General features: G+C 40.9%; 1 protein-coding gene across 1 annotated transcript in view; it reads right to left on the bottom strand.

Moving 5' to 3' along the window:
* PRKG2 (protein kinase cGMP-dependent 2) overlaps positions 1-22,719 on the bottom strand; it is a 160,652-nt gene that overhangs the window by 40,827 nt on the left and 97,106 nt on the right. The window contains exons 7-12 of the mRNA XM_073597940.1: positions 21,606-21,700; positions 18,620-18,691; positions 16,689-16,787; positions 12,970-13,120; positions 9,367-9,503; positions 438-527 (exon numbers count right to left, since the gene is read on the bottom strand). Coding sequence (XP_073454041.1) covers positions 438-527; positions 9,367-9,503; positions 12,970-13,120; positions 16,689-16,787; positions 18,620-18,691; positions 21,606-21,700 — 644 coding nt within the window. The remainder of the gene's footprint in view (positions 1-437; positions 528-9,366; positions 9,504-12,969; positions 13,121-16,688; positions 16,788-18,619; positions 18,692-21,605; positions 21,701-22,719) is intronic.

Genomic DNA, 22,719 nt, shown 5'->3' with positions numbered 1-22,719 from the left:
GCACATATCAATGTACATGTTCTATAAAACCAGGAATAATATAGTAAGCCATAACACCTTCTAGGATTAATGACTTATATTGATATCACCATAGACTGTTGATGATTAATATTAATGATTGTACAACAACACGCACTGTTTGTATTAAAATGTTTTCTTGGTTTGTTAACATCTGCAAAACTCAATAAAAATTTATTGAAAAAAAAAAAAACAGGAATAAAAATAGAAAAGAAATTCAGATTTGATTTAATCTATTTTTTAGTTTACATTTAATTGTTTCTTTACTAAAAACCTGCACTTTTATTCCATGTTTAATCCTTTTTTGACTGCATTGCACATACACATAAATGGACAAAAAATGGAAGCATAAATACAAGATTTAGAACAGTGTAAAGATAAAGATAGTACAAAATGCTGAATGATACCTAAGTATTTACCTATCTCTTAAGAGACTCCAAAGTTCTCCCCCAAGACAAGCTTCCAGCAGGAGATATACGTATTTTGAATCTTTAAAGGTTCGGTATAATCTGAAAGTAGATATTGGCTCATTATTAGCTTGTACTTAAAGTGATTGTAAACGGTCACCTTGTAAAACAACCCATTCAGTTTAACCACTTCAGCCCCGGAAGAATTTTCTCCCCTCCTGACCAGGCCATTTTTTGCGATACGGCACTGCATCACTTTAACTGACAATTGCACAGTTGTGCGACATTGTACCCAAACAAAATTGATGTCCTTTTTTCCCCACAAATAAAGCTTTCTTTTGGTGGTATTTGATCACCTCTGTGGTTTTATTTTTTGCGCTATAAACAAAAAAAAGAGGGACAATTTTTTTTTTTTTTTAAACAATAGATTTTTATTGAATTTCACATTGTACATTATAGGACACTCAATATAAACATTGTTGAGGTTATACAAAGTGAATAAACCAATGCAGCACTTACTACATAATTAACAATAGGTATTCCTTGGATGTTCAAGCTACCCATATGATTATAAATTTGACCTCTACAGGAGGTACAGCCTGTCACCCCGTTTGGGTTTACACTGGGAACAGACTTTTTGCTGGGTGTACGCATAGTAGCTCGCTATGGATCTTATTAAGGATCCATAGGAAGATAAAAGCAGAAGTAGCAAGTACTATCAATTCAAGGCTATACTTTAAGAACAGAGATATATTTTAGTCATAGGTACAGAGTTATTCCCACACACCCAACACACCTCCATTTGAAGCTCACTGGAAAGTATCCAACACTTGCAGGTTGATCGCTTCTATTACTATTCCACCCCACCCGAAGGCATCAATTGTGCTTCAAAGTATCAGTAATTTCACTTTTTAATCTAATTTCATGAATGTGAAGAGGCGTATTTAGAGGATCTCCAAATCTCCCAATGTTTGTGGAAAGTTGGAGATCCCCCTTTTGTGTAGGCAAGAGCTTTTTCCATTGTGTACTGAGCGTTTACTCTAGAGATAACCTCTTCTATTCTAGGGGGTGCTTGTGACCGCCATTCTTTGCAATTGATATGCAGGCTGTGAACAGGATATGGATTACTACTTTCCTCATTAGAGAAGGGAAGGATTCAATGCCCAGGCTCAATAGTGTAAGTGCAGGATTAAGGGCAAGGTGATTATTGGTAACATTTAAGATGAGAGATTGGACAGCCTTCCAAAAAGGTTGGATGATCTTACAACTCCAAAATATATGGAGAAGGTTACCTGTGGATAAACATTCCCTCCAGCACAGTGCTGATATGGAAGATTTCATCTTGTTCAGGCGAGAGGGTGTAAGATACCATCTGTGTAAAAGCTTTTGTGCATTATCCCAATGGTCTATGCAAGATGAGGATTTGCTATTATATTTTATGGCTACATGCCTTTGGTGCAGGGGGAATTCCTTTTGTAGGTCCCGCTCCCACTTTGTCATATTAGGTAGTTTAGATTGTAAATAAGTAGGGGTAGCGAATGCGTAAAACAAGGAAATGCCTTTGCGATTCATCGGGGGTTTATTGATCAGAAAATACCATAAGATCTGTGGGATTATTATCGAGCGGGTCGGGTTGGAGCTTGAGTAGTGGTTTAATTGGAACAGTTTATATCTATCAAGTTCATTCAACTTATCCAGCTCAGCGGACAAGAAGTGTACACCCTGTTTCTTCCATGTTTGAGCTGAGAAGTTTGGTATAAGATACTCATATGCTGCTAATGGTATGCTCAGCATGTCGGTGAATTGAGAGTTTACTAAAGAAGACCACGCTGCAATAGTAGCTTGTATGGCTGGGTACGGGGGGATGGTGGCCTTGTGATGAAGATTAGCAGCTATGGCCATTGCTGGGAGATCGTGACCAGGGGTTACCGTGCGTTCAATATCTGACCATCGGTTGTCCGTTTGACAGGAAAACCAGTAGCGCATCTGGTCCAGTAGCGCTGCCTTGTAATATGGTTGAGCATTGGGGAGACCAACTCCACCCAGGTATTTAGGTTTGTAAAGCTGTGCTAGAGCAATTCTCGGTTTTCTACCACCCCATATGAATTTTTTAAGTAGTTTTTCTATGTGTGTGAAAAAATGTTGGGGGACAGGGATGGGTACAGTTCTGAAAATATATAGAAGTTTGGGCAATATCTGCATTTGGTACGCAGCTATCCTTCCCAGCCACGTGAGTGGTAATTTACTTATTTGAGTTAGTTCTGCTTCCACTTTAACCAATAGTGGGGGGATATTGCATGAGTAGATTTTGGTAGAGGAGGAGGACAGCTGCACACCTAGGTACATAATAGAGGGCGGGTCCCAGTTACAGGGAAAGATTTCCTTTAATCTGGGCTTTGTTTCGTCAGGTACATTGATGGTTAATGCAAAGCATTTGCTAGTGTTGACCTTATAATAGGAAACCTGTTCAAACTTGTGTAATAGGGATTTAATAGCGGGTAAAGATGAGAGTGGGTTAGATAAGGTTAATATAATGTCGTAAGCGAAGAGCCCTATTTTATGGGATTCATGGCCCGCCTTGATGCCCTCTATTATATATTAATTCTTACATATTCCGCTAGTGGCTCTATAATCAACGAAAAACTTATTGACGATAGTGGGCATCCTTGCCAGGTGCCATTAGTTAGCCTAAAGGGATCTGAGAGTAAAGTAGAGGTGTAAACTTGTGCTGTGGAGTTCGTATACAGAGACATAATTGCGGAGTGGATCAGGCCCGAGATGCCAAACTTGTGCAAGGTCCTAGACAGATAACCCCAGTGGACCCTGTCGAAGGCCTTTTCTGCATCCAACGCCAGTAACATACTAGGTACTTTGTTGGTTTCAGCAAGTCGCAGGAGGTTCAGCATCTGTCTGGTCCCATCAGGCGCTTGTCTACTTTTAACAAATCCGACCTTATCCAGTCCTATAAGGGAGGGGGTGATGTCTTTTAATCTGTTCATTAGGATTTTAGCATACATTTTGTGGTCCGAATTTAAAAGGAATATGGGCCTATAGTTTTGGGGGATTGATGTGTCCTTGCCAGCTTTTGGTATGGAGACTATTACAGCTTGTAGAATCTCTCTAGGGAAGTTGCCTGAGGAGGCTGCTATATTGAAGACTTGTAGTATTCAGCAGAAAATCCTTTCGCACCGGGGGATTTATGCATGGATAGAGATGTGATTACCGATTCAACTTCTTGGTGGGTAACAGGGGCATTTAGTTTGTGCAGTGATGCGGTGTCTACGGATGGTAGATTAACCCCTTGTAGGAAACCATCTATCTCCGCATTTGTGGGCTGGTGCGTTGAGGGGTCTACGTTTAGGTTGTACAGGGATTCGTAGTAATCTTTAAATACATTGGCTATATCCTTAGGGTTTTGAAATACAGTATTGGTGTGGTGGTGCTTAATGTGAGTGATATTCGAGCGTGCCTGTCTTCTTTTAAGTTGGGCAGCTAATAATTTACCCGACCGATTATTCTGGGAGTAGTAGGTAAGTTTTAATTTCTTAAAATACGTTTCGTAATCTGCTCTAAGCTCCTGTCTCAATTCCTCCCGGCAAGACGTAAGGCGGTTAAGTACCTCATTGGTTTTGGTGATGGGATTTTTGTGTTTCATTTTAAGATCTGCTATGGTCTCATGGAGTTGTGACATACGTTGTACTTTCTTTTCCTCTCTCTAGAGGCAATTTGAATGAGGACACCTCTAGCAAAAGCTTTATGAGCACACCATATTGTCATTGGGGAGCATTCTCTATTGTCATTAAGTTTGAAAAACTCTGTGATTTTTTCTGCTATTTCATCCCTAATTTTGGGGTGCAATAGGAGAAATGTGTTATTGCACCATAGCGGTTTTTGGGAGGTCTAGCTGTCATCCACAACCTCAATTGTCACGGGAGCATGGTCTGACCATGTGATGTTGTGGATGTCAGCAGCCTGGACCTTCTGCAACGTATACATATCAGTAAGGAAAGAATCAATCCTAGAATAACTATTATGGACTGCAGAGAAATGCGTATAATCTCTCTCGTGGACCTGAGGCAGCGCCAAGGATCGAAAAGCCATACCTCATGACAAAGGGATCCTAAGGAGGGCCTCTGCCTAAGGGCCACAGAAGACGTGTCCCACTCAGCATTCATAACCATGTTAAAGTCACCACAGATAATTAATCTACCTTTCTGCATTTTTTTTTTGCCATTGTAAATACTTTACTGATTAATTTCAGAGCTCTCACATTAGGTGCATACAGATTTACCAGAGTATAGTTGACGTGGTCCATTTCAGCAACCAAAATGATAAAGCGACCGCGGGGGTCAACATGTACCTGTAATAGAGAAAAAGTTAACCTATCCCTGACAGCTATTAGCACTCCATTCTTCTTAGTATTGTCGTTGGCTGTGAATACCTGCTGAAATTTGGGATGTGTGCATTTCGGGGGTTTATTGCTAGAAAAGTGAGTCTCCTGTGCACACAGTATGTCGCAGTTCGCATCCATAGCTGTTTTCCAAAGGGCTCTCCTTTTGTAGGGACTGTTCAGGCCTCTCACATTGAATGACATCAATTTAAGATTCATTCTGGTGTTAGTAAGTGCAGGTATGCCATCTGGTGGTGGAATCGGGCGTTGGAAGTGATGTAGGTGGTGTGTCCAGTGTGCAGGGGTCCCTCCACACCATTGCCTTGTGCTGATCGAGCAAACTTGTGGTTTCAGAAACCAAATAAACTTGAACTGGTGAAAGCAGAAAACATATAAGCCACATCATACGCGGAGAACATGTTACGGAAAACATCTCGTAACTTATGTGGGGGTAATAAGAACAGTAAGTCAAGTACCAGCCGAACAACGGGTAGATTGCTCAATAAACTTTACACTCGCTGTGCAGAGTGAAGGCACTAAATGTGTCGTATAACTGGTATACAGGTTACATTAACATCCCTGGCGGTATGATTATTTCAGATTTTAGGTGCTGAAAGCGGTACAATTATTTTGCATGGAAATTTGGCATTTTATATTGTAGGCCTGTAGTTCTTAACAATAACACACTTAAATCTGTCCAAACAAGAGTCTAGTAGATATCCCGGGTATGATGAAGTTTGAAACACAAAAACATAAATTATAATATAATAAATAAATATAAATAATTAAAAAAAAAAATAATATAATAATAATAAAATAAATGTTCCCACAATTCACTATTGCTCAATTCTGCAAGTGTTTTTGGTTGCTATGGACAATCTCCAGTTTCCAGGCAGAAAGAACAGTATATATCATATAAAACTGCATGCAGTGCATGGGCCAAAGCACTGGGGACAAAAGGGATGTCAAATAATTTCATACAGTACTGTAATCTGTAAGATTACAGTACTGTATGTGTTATGATTTGTAAATTTTTTTGAATTTGCCACCAGGCTCCGCCCCCGTGCATCGCGACGCTCGCAGGGAACGGAGCCTGGCACGGAGAGGCTTCGGAGGAGACAGGGCCCACAAACACTGCTGGGAACATCGCAGGATCCTGGGGACAAGGTAAGTAACGCCGCACCAGGATCCTGCAATGTAATCCCGAGTGTGGCTCGGGGTTACCGCTAATGGGACTGAAATTTAACCCCGAGCCACACTCGGGATTACCGTCAGGGAGGCTACGAGTAGAGTGATGTCTTGTAGTACAGACCTGGATAAGATGATTATTTTTTTCTTCTTTGCTGGTGGTGGTTGTTGTACCTCCCGCGAAGGGGGTCAGGATATGCTGGTTCACCATTCTCAGGCAACAGCTTCCACTTGCGAAGAAACTCTATTCCTTTATCAAGTGATGTAATTGCATGCGATTCGTTGTGCATATCCACAATTAGCTTGGCTGGGAATCCCCATTTATATATGACTTTATGGTTACGCAGAATCTTGGTAATCAGCACCAAATTATGTCTCGCTGTCAGAGTGGCTTGTGATAGATCAGCATATAGTGCAATCCCAGTAAAGGGGTCAGGAAGGGCAGGGTGTTGTCTGGCATACCTCATCAATTGGTCTTTGATGTGATAAAAGTGGATTTGCGCTATAACATCCCTGGGAATTTGGGCAGGGAGGAAGGATGGTTTCGGTAGCCTGTGGGCCCTGTCTATTGTTAAGTCCGCAGGTCCTAATGACGGAAGGGCTGCTACCATGAGCTTTTGAAGGTAAGCTGTTAGTTCAGCTGGTTTAACTGACTCAGGGATGCCTCTGAACTTGATGTTGTTCCTGCGGGCCCTGTCTTCAATGTCCGCCATTTTAAGTCGCATTGTTTTAATCTCTTCTTCTACATCAAAATGAGCATCTAGCTCATTATGTGCTTATGTGAATTCTTCCATTTTTTTCTCCACATATGCCACCCTGTTAGATACTGCTGCCACTTCTCGCTTGGTAGTCTGCATAAACGCTGCCATGTCGCACTGGAGGGCTCCCCTTAGATTTTGTAACATCTCTTTCATGGTGGTATCTAAGATGGGCTGCCCTGAGGTGGGGAACGCATCCAGATGCTGGGTATATGAGGAGGATTCCTCCATTTCCTCCCTCTCAATCCCTGAGCCATCCCGGGACTCCTCTTCATCCCCAATCCTCCTTTTCTGCTTTACAGGGCTGCTAAAGGGGGAGGATGGCAACGGATGGTCGTTGCAGCCAGACTCACCCGTGGATGGCAATGGATGGCTGTCTGCCTGTGCTGTGGGGCTGACGAACGGCTCTCTGCGCCGGCGCCATCTTGGAATTCTCAGCCTGTGGTGAGGGGGTAGAAATCTGTGAGTTTTCTCGGTCCCTCTCACTCCTTTTGTTTAGACATCGCTGCCGCTGTGTGCCCCACGTCCGTAGGAGTTGATCGGTGTGCTTTTTAGCTGGTGTAGTGAGCTGTGAGCCGCTGTGAGACACCCGTTGTGGCAGAGCTCAGCTCTCACACATCCATCAGCTCTGGCTGCCGGCTCCGCCCCCAAAAGAGGGACAACTTTGAAAAAAACACAATATTTTGTACTTTTTGCTATAATAAATATCCAAAATTCAAAAAAAAAATGTTTTCCTAATGGCGGTGATCAGCGATTTTTATCGTGACTATGACATTGTGACGGACAGATCGGACACTTTTGACACTTTTTTGGGACCAGTGACATTTATACAGCGATCAGAGCTACAAAAAGCCATTGATTACTGTATAAATGTCATTGACAGTAGGAGCACACAATCTGTCCCTACTCCCCTGAGAGAACCGGGATCTGTGTGTTTACACACAGATCCCGCTTCTCGCTCTGTCACGCACGATCGCGGGTGCCCGGCGGTCATCGCGCCCGCCGTGCACGCGCATCGGCTCCAGGGACATGCTGCATGCGCCTGCTAAAGCGTCCTTAAGAGCCGTCATATATAACTGCGGCGGCTGGTCCAGAAGCGGTTAAAAGAGAAATGAAAGGCAAACATTTTTGTACAGTTAAAAAAAACATTATAAATACCTTTTTGCCCTTTTTTGATAACTGATCACATCCCCTCTGTTACCATCTGCACAAGCACTGGGGGAGGAGAAGCAGCAGGACACTGAGCTTCCCAAAGAATGGCTGTGCAGGGGGTGTGTGTCAAGACAAGTCTGATCATTGGAGGAAAGCAGCCTGGGTTCCCATCATAGCTAGAGAACTGACCATGGTGTGCTCTTCTGCTTAGTGTGGTCAGTTTTTAATCGAAAAGCAAGGGGACTAGCAGGAATGCCAGGGATTTCACACAAATGAAGCAATACAAAGAGAACAGGATGCTTTCTCATACAAGTACATGGTACATATACTGTACACGTATCAGGAATATGAAATGTTGGGGTAACAAACGCTTTAAAGAATATTGTTCAGCAAAATGCAAGCTAACACGCAGAAACAAAGTATAGATGAAAGTGACACCCTGGGGTTGATTTACTAAAGGCAAAAAGCCTTTTCACTTTGTATGGAAATTTTCACTTTGCAGTGGATATTTCCCTCACCTTGGTGAATGAGGCAAAGCTTTGTTGACTTCTATTATTCAGTCATGTACAAATGTGCCCTTATTTCCTGTCCCAGCAAAATAATGCCATTAGGGCAGGAGGTGACATCTGATGTGAGCAGATACAGTAACAAAAGTGCATTTATAGGGGTTAGCAAACCTGTCTTCATTACTTTTTGGGGGTTATTTACAAAAGGCAAAGCCACTTTGCACTACAAGTGCACTGCAAGTGCTCTTGGAAGTGCAGTCGCTGTAAATCTAAGGGGTAGATCTGAAATGAGGGGAAGCTCTGCTGATTTTATCATCCAATCATGTGCAAGCTAAAATGCTGTTTTTTATTTTCCTTGCATGTCCCCCTCAGATTTACAGTGACTGCACTTCCAAGTGCACTTGTAGTGCAAAGTGGATTTGCCTTTCGTAAATAACCCCCAATGTGTCTTCCTCTCTCAGTAACATCAGAACAGGGAATTAAGGGAAAGTTTCCCCAATTAGGGAACAGACAGAGCTTTTTGACTCTGGTTCACTCTATTAAAATAATTGAAAAAAAAAGTTTTTCCAGGGGATGAGCTTTAAGTTGATTTTTAGGGTGCCCTTTTCTCATAAGCAATATGCACATAAATCATAAATTCTGAACTTCAAAACATTTTAAGGGCTTATGTAAGAGCCTTTTTTTTTCATCAGAATGGCTTTTCCTCCTTGCATGTACCTCAAAATACATTCTGAATGCATCTGCGCTTCCCCATCTACACAAGTCCCAAATTTATTTAAAAATGTGTCTTTTTGTTGAATAATTACTTATTTGAAATGATGCTGGCAGCTGTGCATGAAATAAATAAAAATCCAGTACAGTCTATTCATAAAAGCTGTATAAAAACATATTTAACTATAATATTCAGTTAGGAAGCATGCAATTATCAATATCACACAACCACATACTTTACTATAAATGGTGAATTAGCTTCTTCTAGTATATTCTTTTCAGAGTGGATGTGTTCTTGTTGTCTGTTATCCACAATATGCTTCTTCTTAATGCATTTCATAGCAAATGCTAAGTTCTCATTTTTCACTTTTACCTACAAATGTGAGAATCAACCAGTATTTTATTTATAAGTTATTATCATGTTATAATACATCACTCATCCTAGTCACTATATTGGAAAATGCAAAAGTTAACACACTATGAGTAAGCAAAATTACATATTACATACAGTATTTTCCTTCTTAAAATGCTAGTTACCTGGCTGTCACGTTGATCCCCTGGCTTCAGTGCTTCCTAAACCAGATTAGGGGTTCTGACTTTAGAAGTCAAAGGGAACCTCTGTATGTGCAGGAACATTATGAATAGGTTTCAAATGCCCTAAGGCACATGTGTCAAACACAAGGCCCGTGGGCCGAATCCAGCCCTCCAGGCCATTTCAGGCGGCTCTCGCTTCTCTCTTGCAGCTGTGGAACCCCCCTTGCCTTTGCCCCCATCTCAGCAGAACAGAATTCCTCCATGCAGCCACAGAGAGGCTTGTCTCTGCCTCCCCCCCATCTCAGTAGTTGGCAGCAGGGAGAAGGACAGAACTCCTCCTATAGATCCCATGACTATCTATGCAGCCACAGCACCCCCTCATCTCCGCCTCCCCTGCTCTCAGCATTCAACAGACTTCAGCAGCTGACTCCAGCCCTCCTCTGGTCATTTTCCAGACCCTGTACTTTCTTTTTCCCAGCTCTGCCCCAAGCCTCTTCCCTGCAGCAGCACAAGGAGGGTGCAATGTGATGTAATAAAGGGTGGAGGACTCTTGACTTCTGATGGTGGGGGGGGGCCTCTTGACATCTAATGTAAAGGGGGGTTGGGTGCTCTGAACATCTGCTTATAATTATTATGGGAATAATACAATTATCTGCCAGTTGAAAAGGAGGGTTGCACACCACTGGTATAATCCGATACTTTATTGGAGACTGCTCAGACAGAACACTATGGCAAAACCATGTTCTTTCTGAGCAGTCACCATTAACATTTCTTGTGGATGATACCAGCAGTGTGTGACTCTCCTTTTCAGACTTGCATCATCTGCTACAGGAGTGTGAGTGGGCTCCATGCCAGTCTGCAATTGCCCTTCACAGCTTAAATCTTAAGTTATCACTAAAATCAGTAATATTCAAATGCAGAGGCAATTATTTAATATGATAAAGAGTAGATACATTTGTAGCCATGCCCCCCATAGGGGTTGCTGAATGTAGTGGTTCACCTGTCACCCTGCCCAGCCAGACATCCGTCTCACAGACACTCAGAGACACAGAACAGTCCATAAGCTTTGTTTTTGATTTTTTATTGAGGGAATTGAACTTGGATGGGAAATGGGAAATTATGGGATGCCCAGGAAATTCAGTGCAACTTGCTTGGGACTTCTATATACACTTCAGTATATACACTCCAGTCTTCTTTCCAGCACAAACTCTTGCCTAATACCTCTTATCCTTCACTCTTCCAGCACTTCACTTGCTGCACACCGTTACTCCTCCAACACTTCACTTGTTGCAGACTGTTACTCCACCAGCACTTCCCTTGCTGCAGACTGTCACTCCTCCAGACTAGCTAGCACCGCATGGTTAGGCCTGACACTAATTCAGCCAGGACTCAATGAACTGCCTTTTGCGGGCAGGGACCTTGGGCCCCTGTGGTGTAGAAATAGTTCAGGTGCTAACTGTCCTCCATTCAGCTACCACTCCCAGATAGTTCTCTTCGGGCCCTGCCAACCAGCCTGGCTGCAAAGGCCTCTTTCCACTGCCCTTCCAATGGTCCTCTCTTCTGGTTCTGCACCCATCTCAAACTGCAATCTCCCAGTTCTCTCAGGCGTGCCTCCCCAGTCCCCCCAACTGTGCACACTCACCAGCCCTCCTGGCTGCGACAAGTTGTCCTCCCTGGAGACTCTTAGAAGTGTTCTCTCCCGCTGTCCTCTACTGGATCTCTCATGTGCCTCTCCTTCCAGGATCTCTTCACTCTTCCTGGATGCACCTGAGCCCCAGCCCAGGGTCACCCCCCCCCCCAGACTGGGGAGCTCCCCGCGGGCCCTGACAGCCTCCACACTTTCTCACTCCAGCTCTTCCACCTGACAACTCTTCCCCTGCTAGGCTGACCCCGCGTATTTAAGGAGGCCTACCCCCTGCCAATCCAAGTTGGGGATTGGTCAAGACTTATAGAACACCCCAGGCAGCTCCACCTCTCCTCCTTTCCTTTTAGAACTTTCTAGAAAGAGGGAGAGGTGACAGTGATGCTACCTGTGAGTCACCCAGCCCTGCCCTGAGCCACTCCCAGCCCTGAAAGAAAACAGACAGGCCTAGCCACCAGCTAGGCTTGCCTAAATTTTCCTACTCTTCCAGAAAAATCCTCACTCTAGCACCTACCTAACTAGAGGGTGCTACATATTTATATAGCTTTACAGATACAACTGGCCATTTCAGGATGACCATAATGCTAATGCACCCCACAATGAAATTGAGTTTGACACCCCTGCCCCAAGGTGTACACAGGGTGATTACATCATTGCACTGGTCCTGCAAGTGTGATATAGTACTTTCCTGTACATTTCTGTTACTAATGCTTCTTTAAATTTATTTGTTCTGTTTTTTTAATTGAAGTTTGAAAGGGGTTTTGCTTATAACAAAAAGCGAAATTAGAATTATCTATGTGCTCTTAAAAGGCAGTGGAATTAAAACAAACATGAACGATATATATAGACTCATTATACAAAGGTAAAATACCAGGATAAGGATCCATGTTTTATTTTAAAAAGTACCAGTTATTTTCAAAGTCCAGTAATATTTGAAAATTACAGTCATATGGCTGTAAAATATAAAAAAACCTTATGTAAAGCTTTGCCAATTGAGCCTATAATAGGATGTAGACATGATCACAGAATTAGCAGACAACAAAAACAACACTCTAATCCCTAACAATCCCAGTGATAAAGAATGTCTTATTGTGAGTTGTTGAGTGTCATTAAATTGTAAAAAACACATTGCCATGAGGGAAAAAGGGGAAATTGCTGTAGGTGTGAAGAGGGGGCAGCTAGAGGTACCTGCACTTTTAACCTTCCAAACCTCCTTGTCATGGCTGAATCTCTGGCCATTCTGAAAGTCAAGTCTTTGGCACTTTGTGCTGCTGCTACTAAGCTCTGCTCCACACATTCCTACTGGTCTATCACTATGACAGGTAGTCCCTCTGGTTAATAGGAGGAAGTAGAAAGAGGTAAATAAGCTTCAGCACTATTAGAAAGTGTCAAGTGTTGGAATTTTGCCTCTTAGAATGGCTAAAATTCTGCAGTAACAGGAAGGTTTAGGAGGTCGCTGCAGGTATATATAGGCATATTTATTTGTTTTAACTTGTAACTGAGGCTAGGCAATGGACATTTTTTCAGAAGAAGCCTTGATACAAATGTTACATGCAGTGGTAGAAGAACAGGGCACATCTCTTTGTATATCTATGTTTTATGTTTTATATTTGTTGTGCTGTATTACCAATAATATAACATTTTTAAGAACAAAATCCCTTACAAGTTCCACTCGTCCGAACCCACCAACACCCAGTGTGGTGATAACCTCTAGGTCATTAAATGGTGATGAAGAGGAAAATCTAAAAACTCTTTCTTTCATCTGTATTGTTTCCAGTGACAATACTCTCTCAAGTTGTCCTTCTGTGGACTTCCTAAAGAAATACAGAAAAGGTTTTGAACACAAGATAAAATAACAACTTAACAGAGTATAAACATTAACATCTTCTTTTTCAGCCTTCCTATTTTTGGGTACATGTGTATGGGAGTCATCATTTGACCTATGCTTTAGGCAATTACATTACTCCAAAGGTTACTTCTTGGAGTAATGTTACCCATTGTTCTTGGAGTTATGTTACCCATTGTAAAATAGTTTAACGTGTGTATGTCTAATATAATACCTTTAGCTGTTGTTTTAAGTGTGTGTTCATTTTGAGAAATTTCAGTATTTCAACTGTACCACGCCCGAAGCAGGCTTGCAATTTGAATCTATTTAATTAGCCACTAAAAGTAAACACTTCATAATATAAATCAATTAAAAAAATCCACCTAATAAACCACACAGTAGGTGTGCAGATCCAAGGACTCAAATGCAGAGATATCATAAATACAGTTTACAAAAGCTAAATGTTGGATGGTTTACTTTTTAAATAAAATGTCTGTTTTGGGTGGACACAAGCTTTAACTGTATAATACAGAATCTAAAAGCAGGTTTATTCAATAAATGTATGCAACCATGCAGTTCAGTAATGAAAGAGTTAACGGTTTTACCTAACACACTGTGACCAAAAATATGTGGACAACCAAACACCATATCTACCTGTATGGCAAAAAGTATGCTCTCATCACTCCAAGTTATTGAGTTTAGCTGTTTCCAGTGAAGGGTACTGTTAATACTACAGCATACAAAGCTATCTTAGACAATTGTGCACGTTGAACTTTTTTGCCAACAGTTTGGAGAAGGTCCTTTTGTGTCCCAGTGTGATTGTGCCTTTGTACACAAAGCCAAGTCTATAAAAGCATTGTTTTGGTATGAGTTTGGTGTAGAGCAGGGGTCTCAAACTGGTGGCCCTCCAGCTGTTGTGAAACTACAAGTCCCATCATGCCTCTGCCTGTGTGAGTCATGCTTGTAACTGTCAGCCTTGCATTGCCTCATGGGACTTGTAGTTTTGCAACAGCTGGAGGGCCACCAGTTTGAGACCCCTGGTGTAGAGGAACCCTACTGATTTTCACTGAGCCCTGACCTCAACCCTACTGATCAACTTTGGGATGAATTAGAACAACAGTTATGAGCCACATTTTCCCATCCTACATCAGTACCTGAACTCCCAAATGCTATTCTGGCTGGAAAGGCACGAATTCCCACAGACACAAAATCTTGTGGAAAGCCTTTCTAGAAAAATGAAGGCCGTTATACAGTGCCTTGAAAAAGTGTTCATACCCCTTGAAATTTTCCACATTTTGTCATGTTACAACCAAAAATGTAAAGGTATTTTATTGTGACAGATCAACACAAAGTGACACATAATTGTGAAGTGGAAGGAAAATGTTAAATGAGTTTTCAATTTTTTTACAAATAAATATGTGAGAAGTGTGGCACACATTTGTATTCAGCCCCCTTTAATCTGATACCCCTAACTAAAATCTAGTGGAACCAATTGCCTTCAGAAGTCACCTAATTAGTAAATAGAGTCCACCTGTGTGTAATTTAATTACAGTATAAATACAGCTGTTCTGTAAAGCCCTCAGAGGTTTGTTAGCGAACCTTAGTGAACAAACAGCATCATGAAGGCCAAGGAACACACCAGACAGGTCAGGGAAATAATTGTGGAGAAGTTTAAAGCAGGGTTAGGTTATAAAAAAAAAATCCCAATCTTTAAACATCTCACGGAGCACTGTTCAATCCATCATCCGAAAATGGAAAGAGTATGGCACAACTGCAAACCTACCAAGACATAGCCATTCACCTAAACTGACAGGCCGGGCAAGGAGAACATTAATCAGAGAAGCAGCCAAGAGGCCCATGGTAATTCTGGAGGAGCTGCAGAGATTCACAGCTCAGGTGGGAGAATCTGTCCACAGGATAACTGTTATGCCCCGTACACACGGTCGGACATTGATCGGACATTCCGACAACAAAATCCTAGGATTTTTTCCGACAGATGTTGGCTCAAACTTGTCTTGCATACACATGGTCACACAAAGTTGTCGGAAAATCCGATCATTCTGAACGCGGTGACGTAAAACACGTACGTCGGGACTATAAACGGGTCAGTAGCCAATAGCTTTCATCTCTTTATTTATTCTGAGCATGCGTGGCACTTTGTGCATCGGATTTGTGTACACGCGATCGGAAATTCCGACAACGGATTTTGTTGTTGGAAAATTTTATAGCCTGCTCTCAAACTTTGTGTGTCGGAAAATCCGATGGAAAAAGTCAGATGGAGCCCACACACGGTCGGAATTTCCGACAACGCGCTCCGATCGCACATTTTCCGTCGGAAAATCCGACCGTGTGTACGGGGCATTAGTCATGCACTCCACAAATCTGGCTTTTGTGGAAGAGTGGCAAGAAGAAAGCCATTGTTGAAAGAAAGCCATAAGAAGTCTCATTTGCAGTCTGCTGGAAGCCATGTGGGGGACACAGCAAACATGTGGAAAAAGGTGCTCTGGTCAGATGAGACCAAAATTGAACTTTTTGGCCTAAAAGCATAACACTATGTGTGGCAGAAAACTAACACTGCACATTACACTGAACACACCATTCACACCGTGGAACATGGTGGTAGCAGCATCATGTTGTGGGGATACTTTTGTTCAGCAGGGACAGGGAAGCTGGTCAGAATTGATGGGAAGATGGATGGAGCCAAATACAGGGCAATTTTAGAAGAATACCTATGTGACAGAGCTTGAGCTATTTTGCAAAGAAGAATGGGCAAAAATTTCACTCTCTAGATGTGCAAAGCTGGTAGAGACATCCCCAAAAAGACTTGCAGCTGTAATTGTAGCGAAAGGTGGTTCTACAAATCATTGACTCAGGGGGGCTGAATACAAATGCACACCACACTTTTCACATATTTATTTGTAAAAAAAATTGAAAACCATTTATAAATTTTTTTTCCACTTCACAATTATGTGCCACTTTGTGTTGGTCTATCACATAAAATCCCAATAAAATACATATGTTTTTGGTTGTAACATGACAAGATGTGGAACATTTCAAGGGGTATGAATACTTTTTCTAGGCACTGTATATCAGTGTTCCAAACAGGTGGGAATTAAACTTTTGGCCATATAGTGAAAGTCATCTATACAGGGTCTCATACACAAGCCGTTTTAAGAGTTAGATTCTAAAAGTTACAGTTACATAAATGTGATATTACTTACTGTACATTTTACATCATCACTGATATTTAAAGTTCTTTTTTAAAAAAAATCTGCACCAAATAGTAAATAAGTATACATCAGCAAATGAAACAAAAATATACAAGGAAGGTAATATTAATATTGAAAGGTGCAGTAAATTAATCAATAAGCTTACCAATCTAATAAATCACCTTCATCTCACACTAATGTTACATAGACATGAAAAATCAATTTATCCTAAAAGTCACCTATGTAAATTTGTGTTTCTTACAAAACAACCAACATGTCACATTTTGCATGAGATTTTTTTTTTGTGTGTTTGTCATGCATGTGAAGAAAATTATTGTTAAGGCTTACTTGGCATGTCTTCTTTCATCATCAAGAGTCAGGTTGGCCACATAGCCCTCAAGGTACTTTTGCAGTTCAGCATATGTTCCCACTATCTGATTGAATGTGCTAAAGTAAGGCAGTGTTATAATATTATAACCAAAACATAAGCATAATCTTACATTATCATTGGTGATTCAGTACTTTAAAATCTTAAAATTAACCTTTGCCTTGGTCATTCATGGCAAAGCAATAGGTTAACTTAACTGCTAACCTCCCTAGCTGTACATACACCCCTTGTTTGTACTATACACACCTGAATTGAAGAGAGGATGCAAAGTGAAAGATCCAAGTTAACAAATCACATGCTCTCCATACCCAAAAGTACAGGGGCAAGTCACCTGCTCCCCTTACCCAGAAATACCGGGAATTTATTTCACAGCAAAATGGTAGGAAAGAAAAGGAAAGGTGAGCATTCAAAGCAGGGGACAGTGGCACTGGCAGTTAAGTGAATCTGTGGCTATTCCCTGCATAATGAACCTGTACTTTGCCCATGCAGGACAAGGTAACATCTGCCCATATCTACTTTTCCCTTGCTACCCCACCCTCGTGGAGCAAAAATATTCGGAACCTCTTCCTGTCCTCATGTGACGGCACTTTGCTAATCAATCGAGCACCATCACATTTTCTCCATATCCAGACATACCAGGTAATATCTTTTGCTCACAGCAGCTGAATGGAGTGACAAAGGACAGAAGGAAGGTGAGTATATGCTGCTGGGAATGGAGGAACTTTTTCTGCATGGGCAAAGCGCATGTTTGCTTCAAAGTTAAATAAAACTGAAGTTCTTTTTTTTATACACCTAAAAGAAGCTGAGATGTAGATTTAGGAATTGCATTAGGTACATTGAGACAGAACCAATGGTTTAGGAGGTCGGAAACATGTAGCCAGACCCTGAGGAATTCTGCCAATTTCCACATATCCTTGTTTTTTTCTGACACCCATCCTTACACTCTACAGCTCTTTAATGTTTGTGGTTTTCATCCTATTCTTCATTGTCTTGAGCATTTCTAGCAAGGCACAAGCCAACCAGATCAGACAGACTAAGCTCATCCCAGTTCATAATTTAATGAACAGGCAGTACAGAGGATATTTAAAAAAATAACAGTTTGACTGAGATAATACCAAAATAGGACTTTTAAAGGACATTTCAATAAAAAAATATGAATATATAAATAAATTAGAATTGGTAAATTACACTGTAATGCCCCGTACACACGGTCGGACATTGATCGGACATTCCGACAACAAAATCCTAGGATTTTTTCCGACGGATGTTGACTCAAACTTGTTTTGCATACACACGGTCACACAAAGTTGTTGGAAAATCCGGTCATTCTGAACGCGGTGACGTAAAACACATACGTCGGGACTATAAACGGGGCAGTAGCCAATAGCTTTCATCTCTTTATTTATTCTGAGCATGCGTGGCACTTTGTGAGTCGGATTTGTGTACACACGATCGGAAATTCCGACAACGGATTTTGTTCTCGGAAAATTTTATAGCCTGCTCTCAAACTTTGTATGTTGGAAAATCCGATGGAAAATGTGTGATGGAGCCTCCACACGGTCGGAATTTCCGACAACAAGGTCCTATCACACATTTTCCATTGGAAAATCCGACCGTGTGTACGGGGCATTAGAGTTGTGACAATTATTTGAACATAACACATATACATATTAATTTGTGTATTTATTTTTCTAAATTATTTAAGATTTACAGTTTAGGAGCTTGTTTCGCATCATTTCCTGGCAAGTGTGATTTTCTTTTGTATCATAATATAGACTGTCTAATTATAATCTCTCTTATACAATAAGGTACAACATAAATACACCAGACAATACATCTGTTATAGCTGTTTGTGGGCAGAAATTATCCCAGAAAAAATATTGTTACTTACTCTCGATCCATGACTAAACACTCAACTCCATCATCATCATCTGCAACAATGTTAGCCGATCTGACATCATCACTTAAAAAAAAAAGGAAAAGGGAAACAGATTGCTTGGATTTTTATTTTAACAGGCACAAAGGCTTTGATTTGCTAACAAAGTGTAGAATATTTACTTAACAAAGATCTGGTTCACTTAGCCATGTGAATAAAGAGAAGCTGTGACCACTTTAAATACCACTTTAAATACCCAATCATATGCAGGGGAATTAAAAAAAAAAACAATCAAAACAGGATTTCTCTTGCACAAGATTGGATGACTGAGGAGAACATGGGTTTATTTTGTTTACTAAGCTAGTAGAAATTCCTTAATTCTCTAGTAAATTAAACCTATTCCCTTTGTCAGGTCAAGAAACAAAACAGCTGTAATTTTTGGTAATAAATGCAATTATGGCAGTATACTGTATACATATTTATGTAAATTAAGTAGGAATTGATTACTTTTTAAACTATGTTGACTATGCTAAGAGACATGAATTAGTCGCTGCTTAGATATTACTTTAAAACCATTCCAGGATTAAAAAAGGGGAACTATAAGCTGTTGCATCAAATGTGAGATAAAGGAAATTATATTGGATCAAACTTTAAAAACTCAAAAAGATGTAGCAATAGCTGAATTAAAGCAACCAAGCAGGGAAAACTTATTACTGAGCAAATCTTCAAAAATCTGTTATGCCGCGTACACACGACTGGTCTTTCTGTTGGACCGAAGTCTGAAGGTCTTTCCGACGGAGTTCTGACGGACTTCCGCTGAAATGGACTTGCCTACACACGATCACTCCAAAGTCCGTTCGTTTAGAACGTGATGACGTACGACTGGACTGGAAAAAGGAAGTTCAATAGCCAGTAGCCAATAGCTGCCACTGCGTCGTTCTTGGTCCGTTGGACTAGCATACAGACGAGCGGTTTTCCCGATAGGAACTGAGTCTGTCGGAAAGATTTGAAACTTGTTCTATTTCTAGGTCCATCGGAATTTTCTAAAAAAAAGATCCGATGAAGCCCACACACGGTTTTGTCAGACCTTTTCTGCCGGAAAGTCTGGTCGTTTGTACGCGGCATTAGAAACGTTTGCTACAAACCTCCACGTCTTATTAAAAGTTGAGGTAAATGAACCTATGAATGAATTCACTGCAAAGATAAGTTGATAAGTGAAACTTTAAATTTGGTATCTCAGTTTTCAAAATGAGCATCTTAAAATAGACGTGGCAACATGGGATAAGATTAGGAGTATCAAACCCACATGGAAAAAAAAGCTATACGATTTGCACTTGGAGAGGAAGTTTTTCGCCTAAATTAATCATTTTTAGGTTTCAGCTTATCTAATGCTGGGTTATCATCAATTCACATACTTATCTATGCAACCAACCCAATGTTGTTCTGTGATCTGTGTTCTGGCTGGCACACACTTTTTATTGTCTATATCCTGCTGGGGAGATTTTCTTTTACTTCCAGTCTTGAAGAAGCAACAGCAAGAAGTAAATGGAATTCCCTTCTTAGACAGTTTTCACTGTCCCCATTGGAAGATCTCCCCTCAGCTTTTACTTTCATGACAACTTCAAAATTTAGAACTTTCACTTTCTTTCTGCCTGCAGGACATTAAGACAAATAGAGAGGGAATCTCCCCAGCAGGGACTTAGACCACAATAAAAAATTGACAGGGGATCTAACCTCATGCTATCCAAAACTTTAAAAAAGTCTTTTACATAGGACAAGATGCATTCTTGATGAAGATTTCATGGTGGAAGAAATATGCAAATTTGTCTTATAATGAGATTCTCCCATGAAAATTATTTATATAAACTTCAAGGACATTAACATATGCTGTATATGTAGGTTTTATAGAATATTTCTCCAGGATCTATTTTGTTCACAAGGTTGCTAAAATCATTTCCAAGAAGATGATCACCCTGCATGTGCTGGTCATAGAGAAAAGGGGTTATGCAAATATTGGGTTTGTGCTGGTCAGGCATTGGCGCACTGGCTTGCATTGTACAGCAGGGATGAGAAAACCAGTATGACATCTACTGTATGCTTGGTTAAAGGGGCTGGTGTCACCCAGGGAAAGGAATTGTCCGTAATAGTCAGGAAGGATTTCATGAAAGGAGAGGACAATGACTTTAGAGCCATAGGAGCACAGGAAATACAGTGATAAAGGCAACACTACAGAAGATAAAAAAAATAACCTTTACATACACTTTGTTAAAGAGGTTGTAAACCTCCCTGAGACTCTTGTACCTATAGGTAAGCCTAGAATAAGGCTTATCTATAGGTACTGTAAATATCTCCTAAACATCCGACGTTTAGGAGATATTTACTTTGTTACATAGTTACATAGTAGGTGAGGTTGAAAAAAGACACAAGTCCATCAAGTCCAACCTATGTGTGTGATTATATGTCAGTATTACATTGTATATCCCTGTATGTTGTGGTCGTTCAGGTGCTTATCTAATAATTTTTTTAAATTATCGATGCTCCACGCTGAAACTACCGCCTGTGGAAGGGAATTCCACATCCTTGCTGCTCTTACAGTAAAGAACCCTCTACGCAGTTTATAGTTAAACTTTGCACTGCACTGATGATGTCATCGGCACATGTGCTGTGAAGAAATGGCCCTCCGTGACGTCTCTTCACTAGTAAGTGGCGTGACTAGCGGCTCCCACGTTCATGTGGGAGTGACATCATGCGACTCCAGCCAGTCACAGAGCCACGGCCCTGGAAGGAAGAGGGGTGAACATGGATGCGGCCTGCAGTGGGGACAGCGTGGGCTTCATTTGCAGGTAAGTGTCACATAATTTGCTAGTATGCGATGCATACTAGCACATTATGCTTTTACTTTGCAGGGAACAAAAAAGGAAGCAAAACCCATCAGGGTTTACTTCCTCTTTAACTCCCTGAGGTTTTACACAAAGTACCAATAAAATCAGAATGTACTCACCTAATAAGGGCCTTTTCTCCAAAGTAATCTCCTTTTTCTAATGTTTTAATTAATTGTGGTTCATCACAGCCTTCACTAGTTTGTGTAACTTTCACCTGCAATTAACATATATTGCTTTAATAATTAATAGCAAACAAATGACACAATATCACATTAATAGTTGTGGCCTAAGATACTGGTGGGATGTGTCTTTACATACTAAATTACATGTTACTGCATGCCTCTTCCTATTCAGTTTGCATTCATTTTCCTTTTGAGAAGAAAAACTGCAAATACACCACAGATGTCTTATTGCAATGAATGTGCATATATAATAGAGACACCCTTGTATCTAATAACAAAATAATTTACTTCCAAATTAAGCTTACCGTTTTTGTTGTCAAATAAGTCATTTGGAATTGAAAACGACTGTATAATGGTATTGAGCAAGAGCCATAACTACTATTAGCCCCTAAGATTGGTTATTTTCAAGTGTATAGAGATGGAATACAAAGTAGTTTACTCAGGGATGTGTTTAACCTGTTAACCATTTTTTTTGCTATTCAGTAATGTGCTACTTCAACTGGTAATTGTGCAGTCATGCAACACTGTACGCGAATGGGATTTATGCAGCTGTGGACACTATACTGTAATGGCAGTAATCTGCGACTAATAGTGGGACTGCGATAGGGTGGCTGGCAATCTGGCGCTAACAGACACTATCTGGTACTAGGGTTACTAACTGACACAGACATCGCTAGTGACACTAATATAGTGATCAGTGATAATACTGTACACTGACACTGTACTAATGATACTGGCTGGGAAGGGGTTATCATCTAGGGGCAATCAAGGGGTTAATTGTGTGGCGAACAATGTGTAACGTGTGCTGCTTTTACTTTACTAACTGGCTGTTTTTGCTTTGCAGGGAGAAGAAACAGCCAGATCGCTGTTCACAGCACACAGAATTTCTGTGTGATCGAATGCAGGCAATCAGCTGACTTCAACCAAAATCATTGGCTGAAATCAGCTGCCAAAATCTTGCTGTGTCCAATCAACAAACCCGGAAGCAAGCTGGTGACGTACAGGTACATTGTCTGACCTGCTTGTGCCGCGTGCCCGCAGTATACTGTAT

Source organism: Aquarana catesbeiana, linkage group LG01 (genome assembly GCF_042186555.1).
Source record: "Aquarana catesbeiana isolate 2022-GZ linkage group LG01, ASM4218655v1, whole genome shotgun sequence".
NCBI classification, from domain to species: domain Eukaryota; kingdom Metazoa; phylum Chordata; class Amphibia; order Anura; family Ranidae; genus Aquarana; species Aquarana catesbeiana.
Note: the sequence above shows the minus strand (reverse complement) of the source record. Positions and strands in the feature narration are given on the sequence as shown.